Source organism: Temnothorax longispinosus, chromosome 10 (assembly GCF_030848805.1).
Source record: "Temnothorax longispinosus isolate EJ_2023e chromosome 10, Tlon_JGU_v1, whole genome shotgun sequence".
Classification (NCBI taxonomy): domain Eukaryota; kingdom Metazoa; phylum Arthropoda; class Insecta; order Hymenoptera; family Formicidae; genus Temnothorax; species Temnothorax longispinosus.
This window is the reverse complement of record NC_092367.1, coordinates 9,917,536-9,935,049: the sequence shown is the minus strand read 5'-3', so window position 1 is coordinate 9,935,049 and position 17,514 is coordinate 9,917,536. Positions and strand designations below refer to the sequence as shown.

The window sequence follows — 17,514 nt, the reverse complement described above, 5'->3', positions numbered from 1 at the left end:
AAAACTAAGCAATCATATATGGTGTTTGAGCCCTGAAGTTGTCGCATTAGCTTTCTTTGATACAAGTTTATCATTTAAATCAAAAATAAAAATGGTCAATGCTTTGAATCGCGAAACAGAATCATCAAACAAAAATAAGAAGCGAATAAAAGTACAAATTGATAAAATCCCAGAAATTGTTAACAACGGAATTGAACAATTTGTTTCCACCGAAACTAGATGTTTCAAAAAATTTGACTTGAATGATGAATTCCTTAAGACAGAACCGTTGATGTGGCATAAAAATGAAAGTTTTGTAAAAGGTCTGGAATTAGTAAATAAATTGAGAGTTGTAAATGATTCGGCTGAGAGAGAGGTCAAGCTTATGGAAGATTATAATAAATTATTTACGAAAAATGAGCAACAGAAACAGTATGTGCTTCAGATTGTAAGTGATTATTGTCGAAAGTTTCCAGGTTATAAAAAAAAGACTTTATCTCAACCGCTCAGCGTCAAGATTTGTAGTAAAAAAAGTGATTTTTACGTTTTTCTCGGAATTAGTTAGTCGTACGAGAAAAAGTGGTAGATGATAATATGTGCATTTTTAATAGATCTACAACTTTTGTATAACACTTTTTTGCATATAATTAATACTTCGCAAGATAAACAAAAAAATGAACGCGTGGTCGCCACGCGCGTTAGAAGTAAAACTTCTGAAGGCAAGACTTTGCCATAACTTTTCTGAAATTAATACAAAAACAATGCAACGGAATTAGTCACTCCAAGCCGCCCGCAACTCGAAAATATAGTGTTACACGCAGTTCTCACTATATCCGTCTCGCCAGTGCCGTACGCCTGATCGAATTTTCGTGACGCGTTTTTGAGTCGCAAAATCGAATTTACTTACCAATCCAAAAGGAGTTTCACTTTGTACGCCTGTTGGTCGAATTTTTGTGACACTATTTCGTGACGTTTTTTCGTGTCGCACAATCGAACTTACTACCGTACCAAAGAAGTTTCATTTCGTACGCCTATTGATCGAATTTTCGTTACACTTTTCGTGTCGCATAATCGAACTTATTACCGTGCCAGAAGAAGAACCTTCTCGCCAACGCCGTACACCTATTGGTCAAATTTTCGTTACACTTTTCGTGTCGCACAATCGAACTTACTACCGTACCAAAGAAGTATCATTTCGTACGCCTATTGGTCGAATTTTCGTTACACTTTCCGTGTCGCACAATCGAACTTACTACCGTACTAAAGAAATTTAATTTCGTACGCCTATTGGTCGAATTTTCGTTACATTTTTCGTGTCTCATAACCGAACTTACTACCGTGCCAGAAGAAGAACAGTTTCGCCAACGCCGTACGCCTATTGGTCAAATTTTTGTTACACTTTTCGTGTCGCACAATCAAACTTACTACCGTACCAAAGAAGTTTCATTTCGTACGCCTATTGGTCGAATTTTCGTTACACTTTCCGTGTCGCACAATCGAACTTACTACCGTACTAAAGAAGTTGAATTTCGTACGCCTATTGGTCGAATTTTCGTTACACTTTTCGTGTCGCATAATCGAACTTACTACTGTGCCAGAAGAAGAACCGTCTCGCCAACGCCGTAAGCCTATTGGTCAAATTTTCGTTACACTTTTCGTGTAGCACAATCGAACTTACTACCGTACCAAAGAAGTTTCATTTCGTACGCCTATTGGTCGAATTTTCGTTACACTTTTCGTGTCGCATAATCGAACTTACTACCGTGCCAGAAGAAGAACCGTCTCGCCAACGCCCCACGCGTATTGGTCAAATTTTCGTTACACTTTTTGTGTCGCACAATCGAACTTACTACCGTACCAAAGAAGTTTCACTTCCGTTACACTTTTTTGTGTCGCGAATCGAACTCACTACCGTGCCTAAAGAAGTTTCACTTCAATAAAATTGATTTTTTCTGTGATTTTATGATTTTTGAGGTTCTGAGGGCAGTGGGGGCACCCTTTCCCTTTATCCGATTAAGCTGAAATTTTACACAGATTATTTTTTCATAAAATGGAACCAAACTGAGAGGTAGCGCGAAGAAAATTCAAACCTTGAGAAATAAGAGCCACCCTATGTTTCTACTTGCATATTTAAAAACAATAAAAACTATGAGGAAGCAATGTGCAAGTTTCTATTTTGCAATATTACAGAAACTTACAAATATTGTAAATATCTTTCTGAAAGATTTCAGAGATATTTCAGATGTACAGTTACATATAAAATGTTAATGAAATATTTCTGAACCATTTCCGAACATTTCAATATTTCAGCAACATAACATATGCCGAGTGAGTATATATATGTAGGTCCGGAAGTATGTTCCGGGACTTTTATTTTTTTACATCGGTATATTCCAGGACATTTGGCAGTTTCCAGGACTGTCCTGGAAAAAATTCATGTCCTACGGCACGTTTCGGGACAATTTTTTGAATCTGATTACATATATATGCGTTATATTCCAGGACTGTACATTTCAAAAAACGTAAACAGTCCCGGAACATACCTCTAGACCTACATATATATATATATATATATATATATATATATATATATATACTCACTCGGCATATGTTATGTTGCTATATATATATACTCACTCGGCATATGTTATGTTGCTGAAATATTGAAATGTTCGGAAATGGTTCAGAAATATTTCATTACACAAAATGAAATAGATCGGCATTAGGGACAACATATAGGAAAAATATCGTGCAAACGGAATTAAAATTCAAGGACTAGAAAACAAGATTTTCTCTAATAAAATTTTATTAATGCAGAGAAACATGCAGGTTGATAGGATGAGCACTATTGCGTGTAGCGAGAGACGGCGCAGCAATCGGACGAGGATAGATATGTCGTAGAGATATCTCGTTAGACAAAGACAGATACAGACCGTAACATAGAAAACGGGATTAGAAATGTCGGAATATTTTTAATTCCGCTTAGACGAGGGCGTTTTCCCGTCGAAGTTCGGCCTTTGCTATAGGATCCCCTATATGTCACTTTTAAGGTGTAGCTAAGTGTTCCTAAGATATTGAGGGGTTCCATATTATCGGTAAAGTTCCATATTATCACTTTCTCTTCTATATTAATTATAGAGGAAAGTGCTGTACCTTGAGTACAGCTGTACGTTGGAACACTCTATCATAATCGAATGGTGTTCGCATCTGGCGACAGCCAACTTGTGGTGCCAATTGTTATTTGATAATCTTTTTAAATCTGTAGTTTTGTATTGTTGTGATTATTTACACGTAAGTTATGTTGACTTTTATGACGTATTTTGTGACGTTTAAAGTAAATTTACTGAAATTTCTACTGTAATTTTTATAATTTTTTATAATAAAGATATTGTTATCAGCCAAGGATAGTAAGAATGTGTTAAATATGTAGAATAATGTAGTAAATTATTTATAATTTTATTTATAATTTATATAATTTTTAGTTAATTGTTTTACTACAATTTTTTCATTTTTACTGACAGAGTAATTGGAAGCTATTTGTTTTATAGCTTGCCACGTAGTAATTAAACGTAGAATAAAAAAGCTAAAGGATGCCGAAACTCTGATATCTGCTGTAAATTCAGAAATTATCTCACTGAGAGAAGCAACAAAAATATATAACGTTTATAGTTTTTAAATTTTAGAAAGAAAGAACTGGTTTTTAATTTGTAAAGATAATTTTCTTGAAAATAAAATTGTATACAAAAAAAATTTATTTGATAATTTTGATTAATTTTTATACGCAAAATTATTTTTTCTTGATTATGTTACAAGTTCCAACATAACTTCTAGGGAACAATTACATATTAATGTTTGTATTAGAATTTTTATTTTAATACTATATATGATATACAGGGTGTTCGAGTTAACCTGTCCACGCCTAATCTCGAAAACTATCAAAGTTAAACGAAAAGTCAAAAAAGCCCTTTAAAGGAATTACTTTGAGATGATTTTCAGCGATAGAACTGTACCCTTCCGTCCTGGATTTCGAGGATTAAAAATAGTCTACGAAGAGTACCGATGATAAAAAATTCACTACGGTCATAATTTTCACGATAAACATATAAAAATAAAGGTCATTAGATTTGTCTTTTCAAGCCCTATCGATTGGTGTTATTTTTGTAGAGGGTTTTTATTTGAAAAATTTGACCCCTTTTTACCTTCTTGAAACCCAGTATGGAAGGGTACAGTTCTATTGCGCTGAAAATCATCTAAACATAATCTCATTGAAAGACCTTTTTTGATTTTTCGTCTAACTTTGATAGTGTCCGAGATATCGGCGTAGACAAATTAAATCGAACACTCTGTATATTGAATTCTTAAAATATAACGCACTAACCATGTTAATTTTTTGATAACTATTTTTAGAACGAGGTTGTCCCGCAGCTGTGTTACGCATGTGGGACTCGTTAACGTCTGCTCCACGCGAACTTTGTGGCGTTAAAAATCCTGAAGATAAATGGAGTTATCTTTCGGATGATAATAATATGCGACTCAGGTTTGTATACGCTTTATATGAACAATAAGGCTTTCAGACAGGCGCTCTTAATATATTTTCGCATTATATTCACAGTTTTATATCAGCTGATAAAGCGGTAGGACAAGACGGTTTTCGAGCAGTGTGGACCGAAGTGAACACAAACACAGACTGCGAGAATAATCAATTTCAATGCAAAAGTATAAAATACTGCATCAATGAGTCGCTGCGGTGCAATAACATTGATAATTGCGGGGCAGACGATTCGTCGGACGAGGAGAACTGTAAGTTTCGTTAACGTTAGAATGCAACGTGTATTAACAGAAGCAAGCATTTCGAAAAGCAATGTGATTCGGTGTTTTACTCTGCTTCTATTATGACTTATATTCTCTCTCTTTCTTTCTTCCTCTCTCTCTTTTCTCTCTCTATACGTGAACTATATTCTACTCTATTATTCAGTGTAATCTCCTATGGATTGTTCAATAGATATATTCTACAAAAATTTTCAGCTGTATTGTTTCTGTGTACCGTAATACCTTTTCAAAACAATCCTTTAACAATATCGATAATTTTTTATTCATCTCTACCACGATGCAGATTAACAGCATCACAACTCGTTTACAATCAGCATGAATAACAAAGTACTTAATTTATATTAATCAAGTAAAATAACGTACGTTTTCAATTATTTAAATGTAATTATTGTTATACCTTTTTTTTATCACATTTAAGAATAAATAATTTGATAGCTTAGCTTAATATAAAATAAATATAAATTATGCAATATTAAAATAAATAATCATATCAATAATAAAATCTATCAAGAATATACAATACAGCGATGAGAGTATTTTTAAATATTATAGAATATATTTTGAATTATGTAAATTAATAGAACTATAAAATCTGTATTTCGTATGTTACACGGATATATATCCACATATGTGTAAAGACAGAATAATGTTGGAAATTACATCGATAAATGCAGCACGGAGTCATTTATTATTACGCCATTTATTTCACCAGGAAATATTACATACTCGGGAAAAAATACCTCTTATTTGTTTATATTAGTTCATATTAGTAGATATATAATTATATATGGTCATATAAAAAATGGAAATATAATCTTGAACAATATGTTACGTCCAACCCCAAGATTAGGATAAGAAAAAAGTGAAGGAAAGGCTAACTAGAGGGGTAGGGGTAAGGAAGGACGCAAGCAGATACTTTACTCTGTTGCTCGTAGGTACACGCACTGAGGCGCGAGCCGAACGCACTTTCAATAGCTCAGGATTGGTCAACGTCCGTAAGAACGTTAGGACACCTTCCGTGAGCGGTGCGATCGTCGGTTCTGTTTTGAGTCAGGAAATTTAATTTCTTTAACTCAGGATCGGATCTTGCGATTTCGAGAGCGCAATGAGTTGTTACGTCCTGAGGACTTCGTGATTTCCTTCTTTCATAAAAACCTTTCGTAAGATGTTTTTTTTACAGAATTATTTTTGTGATGACCGAATAATTGATCGGAGGGCAGGTTACTAATAATAGTGAATCACCATTCTTCCTAACATCAAAATCAAACAAATAAGTATATTAATTGTGAAACCTGCGCCGGTCAATAGTAACGTCGAGCCGTCATATGACTCCCAGAAAAAATTCGTGAAAAACACTTCACGTTAGACAATAACAGATTAACGCGAGACAATAGAAATTTCGAAATCTAGTGTCTCGATCCGTGAGAAAAACGTGTTTTTCGATCGATGACTAATGAAAGTCATCATCGGAGTGTTGTGCCCGTAGCCGTGAAGAAGGGACTTTGTCGGGATGTAGGCGCCCACGTCTTAGATGTCGCGATTAGGATCCACGCACTAATAAACGACACTCCGTACTTTACAGTAAAAGTACTGTATTTGCTCTCACTTTATTACAAGAGGTTTAAATAGTAACTTAAGTTAATTCGCGTTAAGTAGGATGCGTGGTTACTCTCAGAAGCGATCTGTCTGATCCTATCGCTATTGACATATATATCATTTCATTAAGGCGGAAGGAGTGCGGTGACCCTGATTGGAGCACGTACGCTGCTCCGTATCTGTTCCGCGCGACTCCGCCGCTGTCTCAGCATTCTGAAAACAGAACTGTGACTCGCTTTCTTCTCGTCACATTCCTCTTTAATAATTTAATAATTTAACTTATATTATAATATCTTTCTTTTCTACTTTGATCACGTATTGATTCTTAAACGTATTGTTCTTATTCCCAAAAGCTGGTCGGGCTACAACAGAAGAAACAAGTTAATCACCAAAAGGTTGAGACTTATTACTTGATAATCTATCCTTAAAAAATCAGGTAAAAGTTTACAATAACTTACACAGCTCGGATTACTTTGACCTTGACATATGTTGTCAAGGACATAATACTGAGTAACTTTTCCTTATAACTTAGTCGGCGGTCGCTGCTTATTAAAAAGTTATAAACAAAAAAAGTTTGAAAAATATAGCAGCTATTTTGAGTATTGGAAGGCATAAATGACTAATATATATGTCGAAATAGTTCACGCATACACTTTTCACGCGAACCGAGGTTCACCCACACCCCCCCTGCTTTCGGGGGAGGTGCGGTAGCTCCGAAATAGTTCACGCATACAGTTTTCACGCGAACCGAGGTTCAACCACACCCCCCCCCGCTTTCGGGGGAGGTGCGGTAGCCCCAAAATAGTTCACGCATATACTTTTCACGCGAACCGAGGTTCACCCACACCCCCCCCCTGCTATCGGGGGAGGTGCGGTAGCCCCGAAATAGTTTACGCATGGGTTAGTTGACGCGCTTTAAACAATTAAATACTGTTAAAGCGCGTCATCTAACCTATGTAGATTAGTGACGCGCTTTAAACAGTTAAATACTTGTAAAGCGCGTCATCTAATCTACGTATTTTCCAAACTTTTTTTGTTAATAATTTTTTAACGAATAACGAGCAACGACTAAAACCTTCTGAAGGTCACTCGGGGTCATGACCTTGACAACATACATCAAGGTCATTGAAATCGGTGAGGTCGCCAAACTTTTTTTTGTTAATAACTTTTTAATAAGCAGCGACCGCCGACTAAGTTATAAGGAAAAGTTACTCAGTATTATGTCCTTGACAACATATGTCAAGGTCAAAGTAATCCGAGCTGTGTAAGTTATTGTAAACTTTTACCAAAAATCATATATAAACCGCGATAGCGGGACACCATATGCACTCCGAAATTATAGACAATCTAGTCCGCGCAGAACGGCATTCATAATACAGTAGGGTAAATATGAGGATTCTAGGCCGGGTGCTCTGAGGGGGGAGAGGGGCAGGGGGAATCTGCGGTGGGGGAGTGAGGAAGGGTACCGCGTACGATCCGTGTATAGGGGTCCGCGGGGGGGGGGGGCGGGGGGGGTACCGCGTACGATCCGTGCAGAGGGGTCCGCGGGAGAGGGGAGAGTACGATCAGCGTTTTTGGGCGCCGCGGGGAAAGAGGGAACCGCGTTCGCGTTTTCGGGTGCCGCGGGGAGGAGGGGTCCGCGTGTAACGGCCGCGTCGGTCCGCGGTGAAGGGGGGTCCGCATGACGTCACAAGGCGCATGTCCGCTCGCGTTCTTTTTCCCTCGCGCGCGGTCTTTCTCGCTCCCATCCCCCGTTTGCGTTATCTCTCCCTCGCGAATGTTCTCTCTCTTTCACTCGCGTTTTCTCTCCCACCCGCATCTTCTCTCTCCTTCCCACTCGCGCGTTCTCGTTCTCTCTCGCTCGCAGTTGCATTCATACCAGATCTTCGCATTATTTCGCTCTCTCTCGCTCACACCGATGTTCACATTCTCTCAGGCTTACCCTTCCTACTCACCTTCTTACCTGTGTGTCATCCGTTCACGTCTTCTCTCACACTCGTCTATTTCTCTCGGGTGTCCTCTTCGCGTTCGCCTTCTTCATCATTTGCATCTCTATTCGCGTTCTCGCTCACAATCGCATATCTTTTTTTCACCAACGCGATATTTAATTTTTAATATTTTAAGAATTTTCAATATTTTAATTATTTTATTACAATAACTACTTAATTTTAATGTTAAAAAAAGTTTTTCTTAATATTTTAATAATTTTAAAAAAATTTAATTTAACTTAATTATTATTATTATTTAAATTATTATAATAAAATATTGTACTTATTAAATAATATTAATACTAGTAAATGAAGCGGGAAAAATAAATAATAAATAGTTATATATGGAATTACACATAAAAAATATTTTCAATCTTAAAAATGGCATGTTAACTGAGTGAATTTCATTTGTATCAAAGAATTGAGGCCCCTTTTCCGCGATGCTGATTGGTTGTCTCGAATTTTGCATCGCGGCGTGTTTCACTCGTGTCGCTTCTGTTTGTAATGAAAAAGCCAAATGGCGCGCGCGTAGCGCGCGCTTGTAGTGTTCTAGTATTCTTAAAATTGTGATAACAAACGAAACATTTTTGTTAAAATTAACCGGTGATGAGACAGGATTTTATTTCAAAATCACCAGATTTCTTCTTCCTCAAAATCCTCCTCCATTACGAATAGTCGACGTAAGGCGAAGATATCTACATCACTAGAATTTTCCCATATTTCATTATTCAGCTCTTAGTCTATAGTCCGAAACCAGCGGACCCAACGCTGGTGCTCAAAATTTAGAAACCGGCGGATCTGTATTTTATTACGATATATATAGCGCTAAAAACAGATTATATAAAAATTTAAAAAAAAAAGTTAAACAGCTAAATAATCAAAACGGCCAAATTTCGAGCAAATAAAAAGATGTTGAAAATAAATTTAACAACTTCAATAAAAATATACAATTATGTTAACGTTTTGAGTCTTACTTGGCCTTCTTCAGAACCATAAATAACGATAATAACACATTATTTTCAACATCCTTTATTTGCTTGAAATTTGGCCGTTTTGATTATTTAGCTGTTTTGCTTAGTCGAGCGAGATCATATTGTTGTTTAAAAAATGTTAAATCTATGAAATATTCATACATACCTGATCGTGAGAGATCCGAACCTTCACCATATTCCTAATTCGTATCTCATGCATGGGTACCTTGACGGGTACGTTGTCCACCCATATCCATCCCACTCGGCATGTTATGTTGCTGAAATATTGAAATATTCGGAAACGGTGCAGAAATATTTCGTTAACATTTTATTTGTAACCATGGATCTGAAATATTTCAAAAATGTACTGCATCATGTTTTTTATAATATTGCATTAACAATATTTCTAAAATCTTTCAGAAAGTTGTTTACAATAATTGTAAGTTTCTGTAATATTAAAAAAAAATGTAGCAGATGTAATATTTCAGAAATATTTCTGAAACATTATAAAAGTGATATTACGTTTGCATTACACGAATAATATTTCTGTAACATATAAAACACAACATTGCATTTAAAATATTTTTGAAAAATTAAATTGCAGGCAGTAAATTTCTACAATATTGCAGAAGAAATATTGCAGATGTAATGGTTTAGAAACATTTCTGATACATGATAAAACTATTATTACGTTTACATTGCACGCGTTATATTTTTGAATTTTTTACATACAACATTGCATTTGTAATATTTCCGAAAAAATTGCTGACAGACTTTAGAACTTATAAAAAATTAAATTTATTATTATATAATTATTGCATTTTTTCCCTTTTATTAAGAATTTTCTGATATTCTAAATTTTGTCATATGGCATTCTTAATATAAAATATAAAATATTTAATAATATTTAATATAAAATAATATTCAACGCTGACCGGCAAAAATGATTTATTCGTTATCTGTATTGTTAATATATTGTTATGCGATAGCTTTATGCTCACCAAAATAAGCAAGTATAAGAAAGAAAGAAGCGTCAGAGTCAGAGGATCATCACTACCCTGTTCGATCATTGATGTCAAGTAACAAGGCGCCGGTATACTACTTGGGTGGGTGACCGGCTGAGAGAGCGGATTTCTTCGGACAAACGCGCGGCGGCTATACGAACATGGCTTAGTATATTTTTTTTGTTCCGTAACAAAATATTTCATTTTTCACATACCAACAAATAGTTTTTGCGTCAGTAACAAAATTTTGTTTATAAACAAACAAATAACTTCCTTCGCCAGTGGATAAATTCAAAATAAAAGTCGTTTTTCTCGACCGGACTGGCCAAAAACAATTTATTCTTCACAACGTTTCGACCACATTCTGGTCCTTATCAAGTGAATTAGAACCACGCACACAACATTTTTTAATTCGCTGACATTAGTGCCCAAACCATATCATGCAATCGCAAATCTAGAATCGCAAAAACGCAGTAGTCAATAAGATAAAATCATGACAAGTTACCAAGTCTATAACATAAAGTGAAAATCTATACCATAAAGTAAAAATAAGATAAAAGAATTTGAATTAAATAAGTGTAAATAAAATAAGTTAAGTTAAAAAGTCAAAAAGTAGTCAAATTAGGTAGTCAAAAAGATAAAAACATGAAAAGTTACCAAGTCTATAACATAGAAATAAAATAAAAGAATTGAATTAAATACGTGTAAATTAAATAGGTTAAATTAAATGAGTGTAAAAGATACATACGTTGTGCGTGTCAAAAGACAGATTGTAGAGGGAAAGAAAAAGGCAAGTCATGTCAGAGAGCACAACCATACCTCTCCACAGTCAAAGTCGTACTGAGAGACACATAATAGGCGAATAACTAACTGTGCTCACGGACAAAACAAACCGGCAAACCTAAGTTGCGTCAATAACTCGGTTGTAATTCGCTGGTAAATTTTCGGTGTCTTTTTGTAGATTGATTGCGCTGTCACATTTCTTAATAAAAAACATCTCAGAGATTTCACGCTTCTTGAACTGTCTTTCCTTGTATAAAATTTTTGGTTGTTGCCAATTGAAATCATGTTTGTGAGTGAGACGGTGCTTACTCACGACAGAATGATTATCGCTATTCTTCCTAATGTCGCAAGCATGTTCCTTAATACGCGTCTCTAAGTGTCTTTTTGTTTGACCGATGTATGCAGCGTTACAATTAGCGCAATCAATCCTGTACACTAACTCAGTTTGTTTAAGATTCGGTAACTTGTCTTTCCCCTTTTTTATGATGCAGTCTAATTTCTTCGGGATAGTGAGCAACACTTTAAATTCCGCATCGCGCATTGTGCGGCCGACGTTGTGGCTTAGGCCTTTAACATACGGAATGGTTATAAATTTTCGAGGATCCCGAGCCACGCTATCGCTGTTGGAATTATTAGAATTGTTGTGACGCGTCCGCAGCTCATTAAGTCTGATATTGATGTATCTGTTGATAACTTTGTTCGGATAACAATTGTTTGAAAGAATCTTTTTTATTTCGCTTAAGTTATTCTTGTGGAAACGCGTGTCAGATAAAAGGATAGCTCTATCAACAAGATTCCGTATAATATTAATTTTGTATTTAAAAGGATGGTTCGAAAAATAATTAATATAACGTCCTGAGAAAGTGGGTTTTCTGTACCAATCAGTAAGTAACAAATTATTTTCGCGGATCACCATTGTGTCAAGAAAACTTAAAGAACCATCCTTTTCCAACTCGTAAGTAAATTTTAATCTGTTATGGTAGTTATTGAAAACTTTAAGTATCTCATCGACTTTCAACCTGGGAACAATTGCGAACACGTCATCGACATATCTCTTAAAGAAAGGTACAGGAAAGCTAAGCATTTGTAAACACTTTGTCTCCAGATCCTCCATGACCATGTCAGCAAGAATGGGGGAGAGAGGGGAACCCATAGGACTTCCGAAGATCTGCTCGTATATTTGGCCGTTAAAAGAAAAACTCGTGGAACTGAGAATTAAGTCAACCGCTGACAAAAACTGGGGAAGGCTAAGTTTCGTTTTATTAGAGACGTGATTCCATCTATTCTTTATCGCTTGTAATACGAGGTCTTTCGGGATGTTCGTGAAAAGAGAGGTGACATCCAGAGAGATCAGGACGTCATCATCTTCAATTCTCACGTCTCTAATCAATTCTACAAACGACCAACCATCTTTGATATATGATTCAGGTTTAGGAACGGATTTGACCAAAATGTTGTGTAAAAAATTAGCCATATTATACAGTGGACTCCCTAAAGTGGAAACAATGATTCGTAAAGGTGAGCCATCTTTATGGATCTTCGGAAGTCCATAACATCTTGGGAGGTTCCCATTAGTACAGTTTAATAGTCTAAACAGTTGCTCACTGATGATGTCCTTGTTACGCCACGACTTTGCCAGACCGTTAATTTTGGAGGTGATCTGTCTAGTGGGATCGTTCTTAAGTTTTTTTATACCGTCAAACTATCGCTGAGTAGGTCAGTCATCCTATTGATGTAGGTGTTTCTTTCCATAACCACCGTGACTTGACCCTTGTCAGCCTTGGTAACAAGGACATCATCATTATCCCGAAGAAATGATCGGCAAAACTTAAATTCTTGTAGCAAAAACCTATCAATATAATTCGTATGCTTGTCCTTTCTTAAAAATCTAAACAAAGAGTTGGAAATACGGTCACGCGCTTCTTCAACAATATCTTCAGCAATAAGATGGATATTACTTTCAAAATTCTTAATTATGTCCACCACAGAATTCACCCGATCATTCTTGTCTTTCCTATCTACAGGAAGAGCGAATCTGTCGCCCAGACTAAGAAACTTTAAAACTCTATCAGGGATTGTTTGTTTAAGAGATATGTCGATGACGTGTTCGCAATTGTTCCCAGGTTGAAAGTCGATGAGATACTTACAGTTTTCAATAACTACCATAACAGATTAAAAATTTACTTACGAGTTGGAAAAGGATGGTTCGTTAAGTTTTCTTGACACAATGGTGATCCGCGAAAATAATTTGTTACTTACTGATTGGTACAGAAAACCCACTTTCTCAGGACGTTATATTAATTATTTTTCGAACCATCCTTTTAAATACAAAGTTAATATTATACGGAATCTTGTTGATAGAGCTATCCTTTTATCTGACACGCGTTTCCACAAGAATAACTTAAGCGAAATAAAAAAGATTCTTTCAAACAATTGTTATCCGAACAAAGTTATTAACAGATACATTAATATCAGACTTAATGAGCTGCGGACGCGTCACAACAATTCTAATAATTCCAACAGCGATAGCGTGGCTCGGGATCCTCGAAAATTTATAACCATTCCGTATGTTAAAGGCCTAAGCCACAACGTCGGCCGCACAATGCGCGATGCGGAATTTAAAGTGTTGCTCACTATCCCGAAGAAATTAGACTGCATCATAAAAAAGGGGAAAGACAAGTTACCGAATCTTAAACAAACTGAGTTAGTGTACAGGATTGATTGCGCTAATTGTAACGCTGCATACATCGGTCAAACAAAAAGACACTTAGAGACGCGTATTAAGGAACATGCTTGCGACATTAGGAAGAATAGCGATAATCATTCTGTCGTGAGTAAGCACCGTCTCACTCACAAACATGATTTCAATTGGCAACAACCAAAAATTTTATACAAGGAAAGACAGTTCAAGAAGCGTGAAATCTCTGAGATGTTTTTTTATTAAGAAATGTGACAGCGCAATCAATCTACAAAAAGACACCGAAAATTTACCAGCGAATTACAACCGAGTTATTGACGCAACTTAGGTTTGCCGGTTTGTTTTGTCCGTGAGCACAGTTAGTTATTCGCCTATTATGTGTCTCTCAGTACGACTTTGACTGTGGAGAGGTATGGATGTGCTCTCTGACATGACTTGCCTTTTTCTTTCCCTCTACAATCTGTCTTTTGACACGCACAACGTATGTATCTTTTACACTCATTTAATTTAACCTATTTAATTTACACGTATTTAATTCAATTCTTTTATTTTATTTCTATGTTATAGACTTGGTAACTTTTCATGTGTTTATCTTTTTGACTACCTAATTTGACTACTTTTTGACTTTTTAACTTAACTTATTTTATTTACACTTATTTAATTCAAATTCTTTTATCTTATTTTTACTTTATGGTATAGATTTTCACTTTATGTTATAGACTTGGTAACTTGTCATGATTTTATCTTATTGACTACTGCGTTTTTTTGCGATTCTAGATTTGCGATTGCATGATATGGTTTGGGCACTAATGTCAGCGAATTAAAAAATGTTGTGTGCGTGGTTCTAATTCACTTGATAAGGACCAGAATGTGGTCGAAACGTTGTGAAGAATAAATTGTTTTTGGCCAGTCCGGTCGAGAAAAACGACTTTTATTTTAAAATTTTGTTTGTTAATACAAAACATTTTTCTCAGTGTAAAATGTATTTGAAATATCTCTGAAGTGTTTTTGCAATATTTCGTAGATATATTTCAGTTATTACCGAAATATTGTCGAAATCTTTCAGCAAGATTGCATTTGAAATAATTGCGGACATTGAAACATTGCCGAAATGATGTAGAAACGGTCGTAAAATATTTCTGAAATATTGTTAGAGAAGCCCTCATTTGATATTCGCGCTTTATGCGATCGCGGCGCCTGTTCGCGCATGTCCCTATACGGGAGCGTCGCTGCGGTACTTCCAACTAGCGCTCCCGCCTTATTCCATTCGCCATCTTCTTGTCTCCGCGTGCACATCACGCTGTGCTGTATAATATATTAAGGAATAAATATCTGTTCTGTAAACGGCCCGCATTCGATATCCTGCCTCAACAAATATTAATAAAAGGTGTAATATTTCAAATGAAATTTTGCAGAAATGTTTCTGAAATATTGCATGCCGAGTGGGAAATGTAGATATATTATTTGTAAAAAAAAGTACCATTTATTTCTTAGAATAAGACCTCGCCCTCAGCTCCCTTACTCTCTCTGAAATCGCACAAGGCCCGATCTTAGGTAATAGGAATTAGTTTCTTGACCAAAAATAGGATCACGAGTGCACGAAACTCACAGTAGGCGTAATAGCGCCCCTTCTAGACGTTGACCCACGACTGGAGTTTTCCGAAACGTGCATTCGTCTTGAGACACGCGCTTTTTCCAGCGTACAGCCGAAATACGATAAGATCTAATTACGTCTTCCTATCTCCCCTCCTTTAGATAGTCTTTCCCTTGCTATCCTTCAAAACTAATATTCCACAAATTCCGGGGTTTGACGTAACAAGTGGTTCTTGAGGTTTTAGATTATAATGATGCAGATTGAAATAATTTATCCCATATTATTATAACTTGGCGCTGCTTGGCGTGAAACACCTGCTGTGTCTCTTGATACTGTCCTTATACCACTGTTCGTAAAATTTTAAACACGAGAAACAAATCCTATCGTATGCCATCTATCGGACAATCCGAATTTAAAAGTGTAATATATATAATGCACATGTGCATTGTTTGAATGCAACATTGTTAATGAACATGTGCTGTGTTTATATATGGTTATATATAAATATATATAATCTATGTAGATAAATGCTTTTTATATATAATTTATATATAAATTATAAAAATTCATATATAATCATATCAAATTGTATATGAAACATTATATATATTTAAATATATTTTAGTCGCCTGTATAATTATATATAGTCATATATGATTATATATAATATTATATATAAGTACTGAAATTTTGCTTTTTATATATAACGCTTGCGACGCGTATTCCCTCAATTTCGCTCTCCGAGAGAGCACGCCGCAAATTCACAATATATATCGGTCAAAGATATCAATGGTAGCTCGACTAGGTATGTCCTCCAAAACTCGGTATGGGCGCCAGGCGCAAATACTCGCACCACGATACGGTAAATCCAAGCCAACAATATAACTATCTCAGGTGTGAATCCTTTAGTAATTTGGATCGCTGTTAGATCTCGGAGAGTAGGAGAGCGAGCGCAGCGCAATTAGCACAAACAAAATAATACAAACAATAAAGATAATATATTTCATAAGGATAAGGTGTATGACAAGTCGTTTCTCGGATATCAATAATACCGTAACGACTCCCGTAATAATCACAATCTCGTAACGCATTCCGCAACGAATAACGTATAATACTACAATTAATAACGCGAATGATATCTCGCCATTACACAACGATACCTCGCTCACAATACCAACATGACTACGCTAAGAATATCTTCCAAATACCGCGACGATATCCCGCCAATAGTAATAACTACGCGAATGATATCTCGCAATCACGCGACGATACCTCGCGAAGTTCTCAATACCAAACGCGAAAGATGCCTCGCACATTACGCGAACGACACCTCGCCAATAAAGACACGATTACGCGAAACGCATTTCGCCATTTCACGACAATCCTACGTCCAAACACAACCGAGTTTCACAATAATTACTTTACTACACGCGATTTTATTCCGCCTTGTGGAACGGTAATACACAAAAAACGATTCTACGATTATCCAATCCCGCATCACGGGACGGTAAATACAAAACGTGGCTCTAAATTATACACAAAAAGAACGATGACGCGGTGACTGTCGGCCGCGTGCCAGTCTCCGAGATAGGCGATCACGTTTCACTCTCGGCCGGGCCCTCCATCAGTATTTTTTTCGGTAATTAATTAACGGTACTCATGCTTGACGCAGCACTGCGCGACTCCCGGAAGGGCCTCGGCCTCAAGAAGAATCTTACTTGCTTACAAAAGATCCTCGGATCCTTGGCAGCCGGTGTTCCTCAAGATGACGTCTCAGGACGAAAGCTCGCACGACAGTGTCGCTCCTCTTGCCTGGCGGAACTACGCTGGGCCCGCGCGCCTGCGCGCCGTGCTTGCAAGCCCTCTTTGCCGATCGGCTCTACGCGAGCGTTGGGTCCGATCCGAGCGCCTTCCGCTCCTGTCGGCGCCCCTCGCGTCTGCTCCGCCTGCCGACGGTATCTTTAAAAACTGCTGTAAGTCCGGCTGTCCAGGTCGCGACTTGACCGAAATCGACTTGAGTAGTTAGTATAGGCCGGTTCAGACTCGGGAGCTCCGAGGGGGGGTGAGGGAG

At 36.7% G+C, this 17,514-nt stretch overlaps 1 protein-coding gene across 1 annotated transcript in view; it reads left to right on the top strand.

The window, feature by feature from the left end:
* LOC139821150 (uncharacterized) overlaps positions 1-17,514 on the top strand; it is a 128,541-nt gene that overhangs the window by 8,550 nt on the left and 102,477 nt on the right. The window contains exons 2-3 of the mRNA XM_071791979.1: positions 4,387-4,516; positions 4,592-4,779. Of these exons, the coding sequence (XP_071648080.1) occupies positions 4,416-4,516; positions 4,592-4,779 (289 nt within the window). The 5' untranslated portion in view covers positions 4,387-4,415. The remainder of the gene's footprint in view (positions 1-4,386; positions 4,517-4,591; positions 4,780-17,514) is intronic.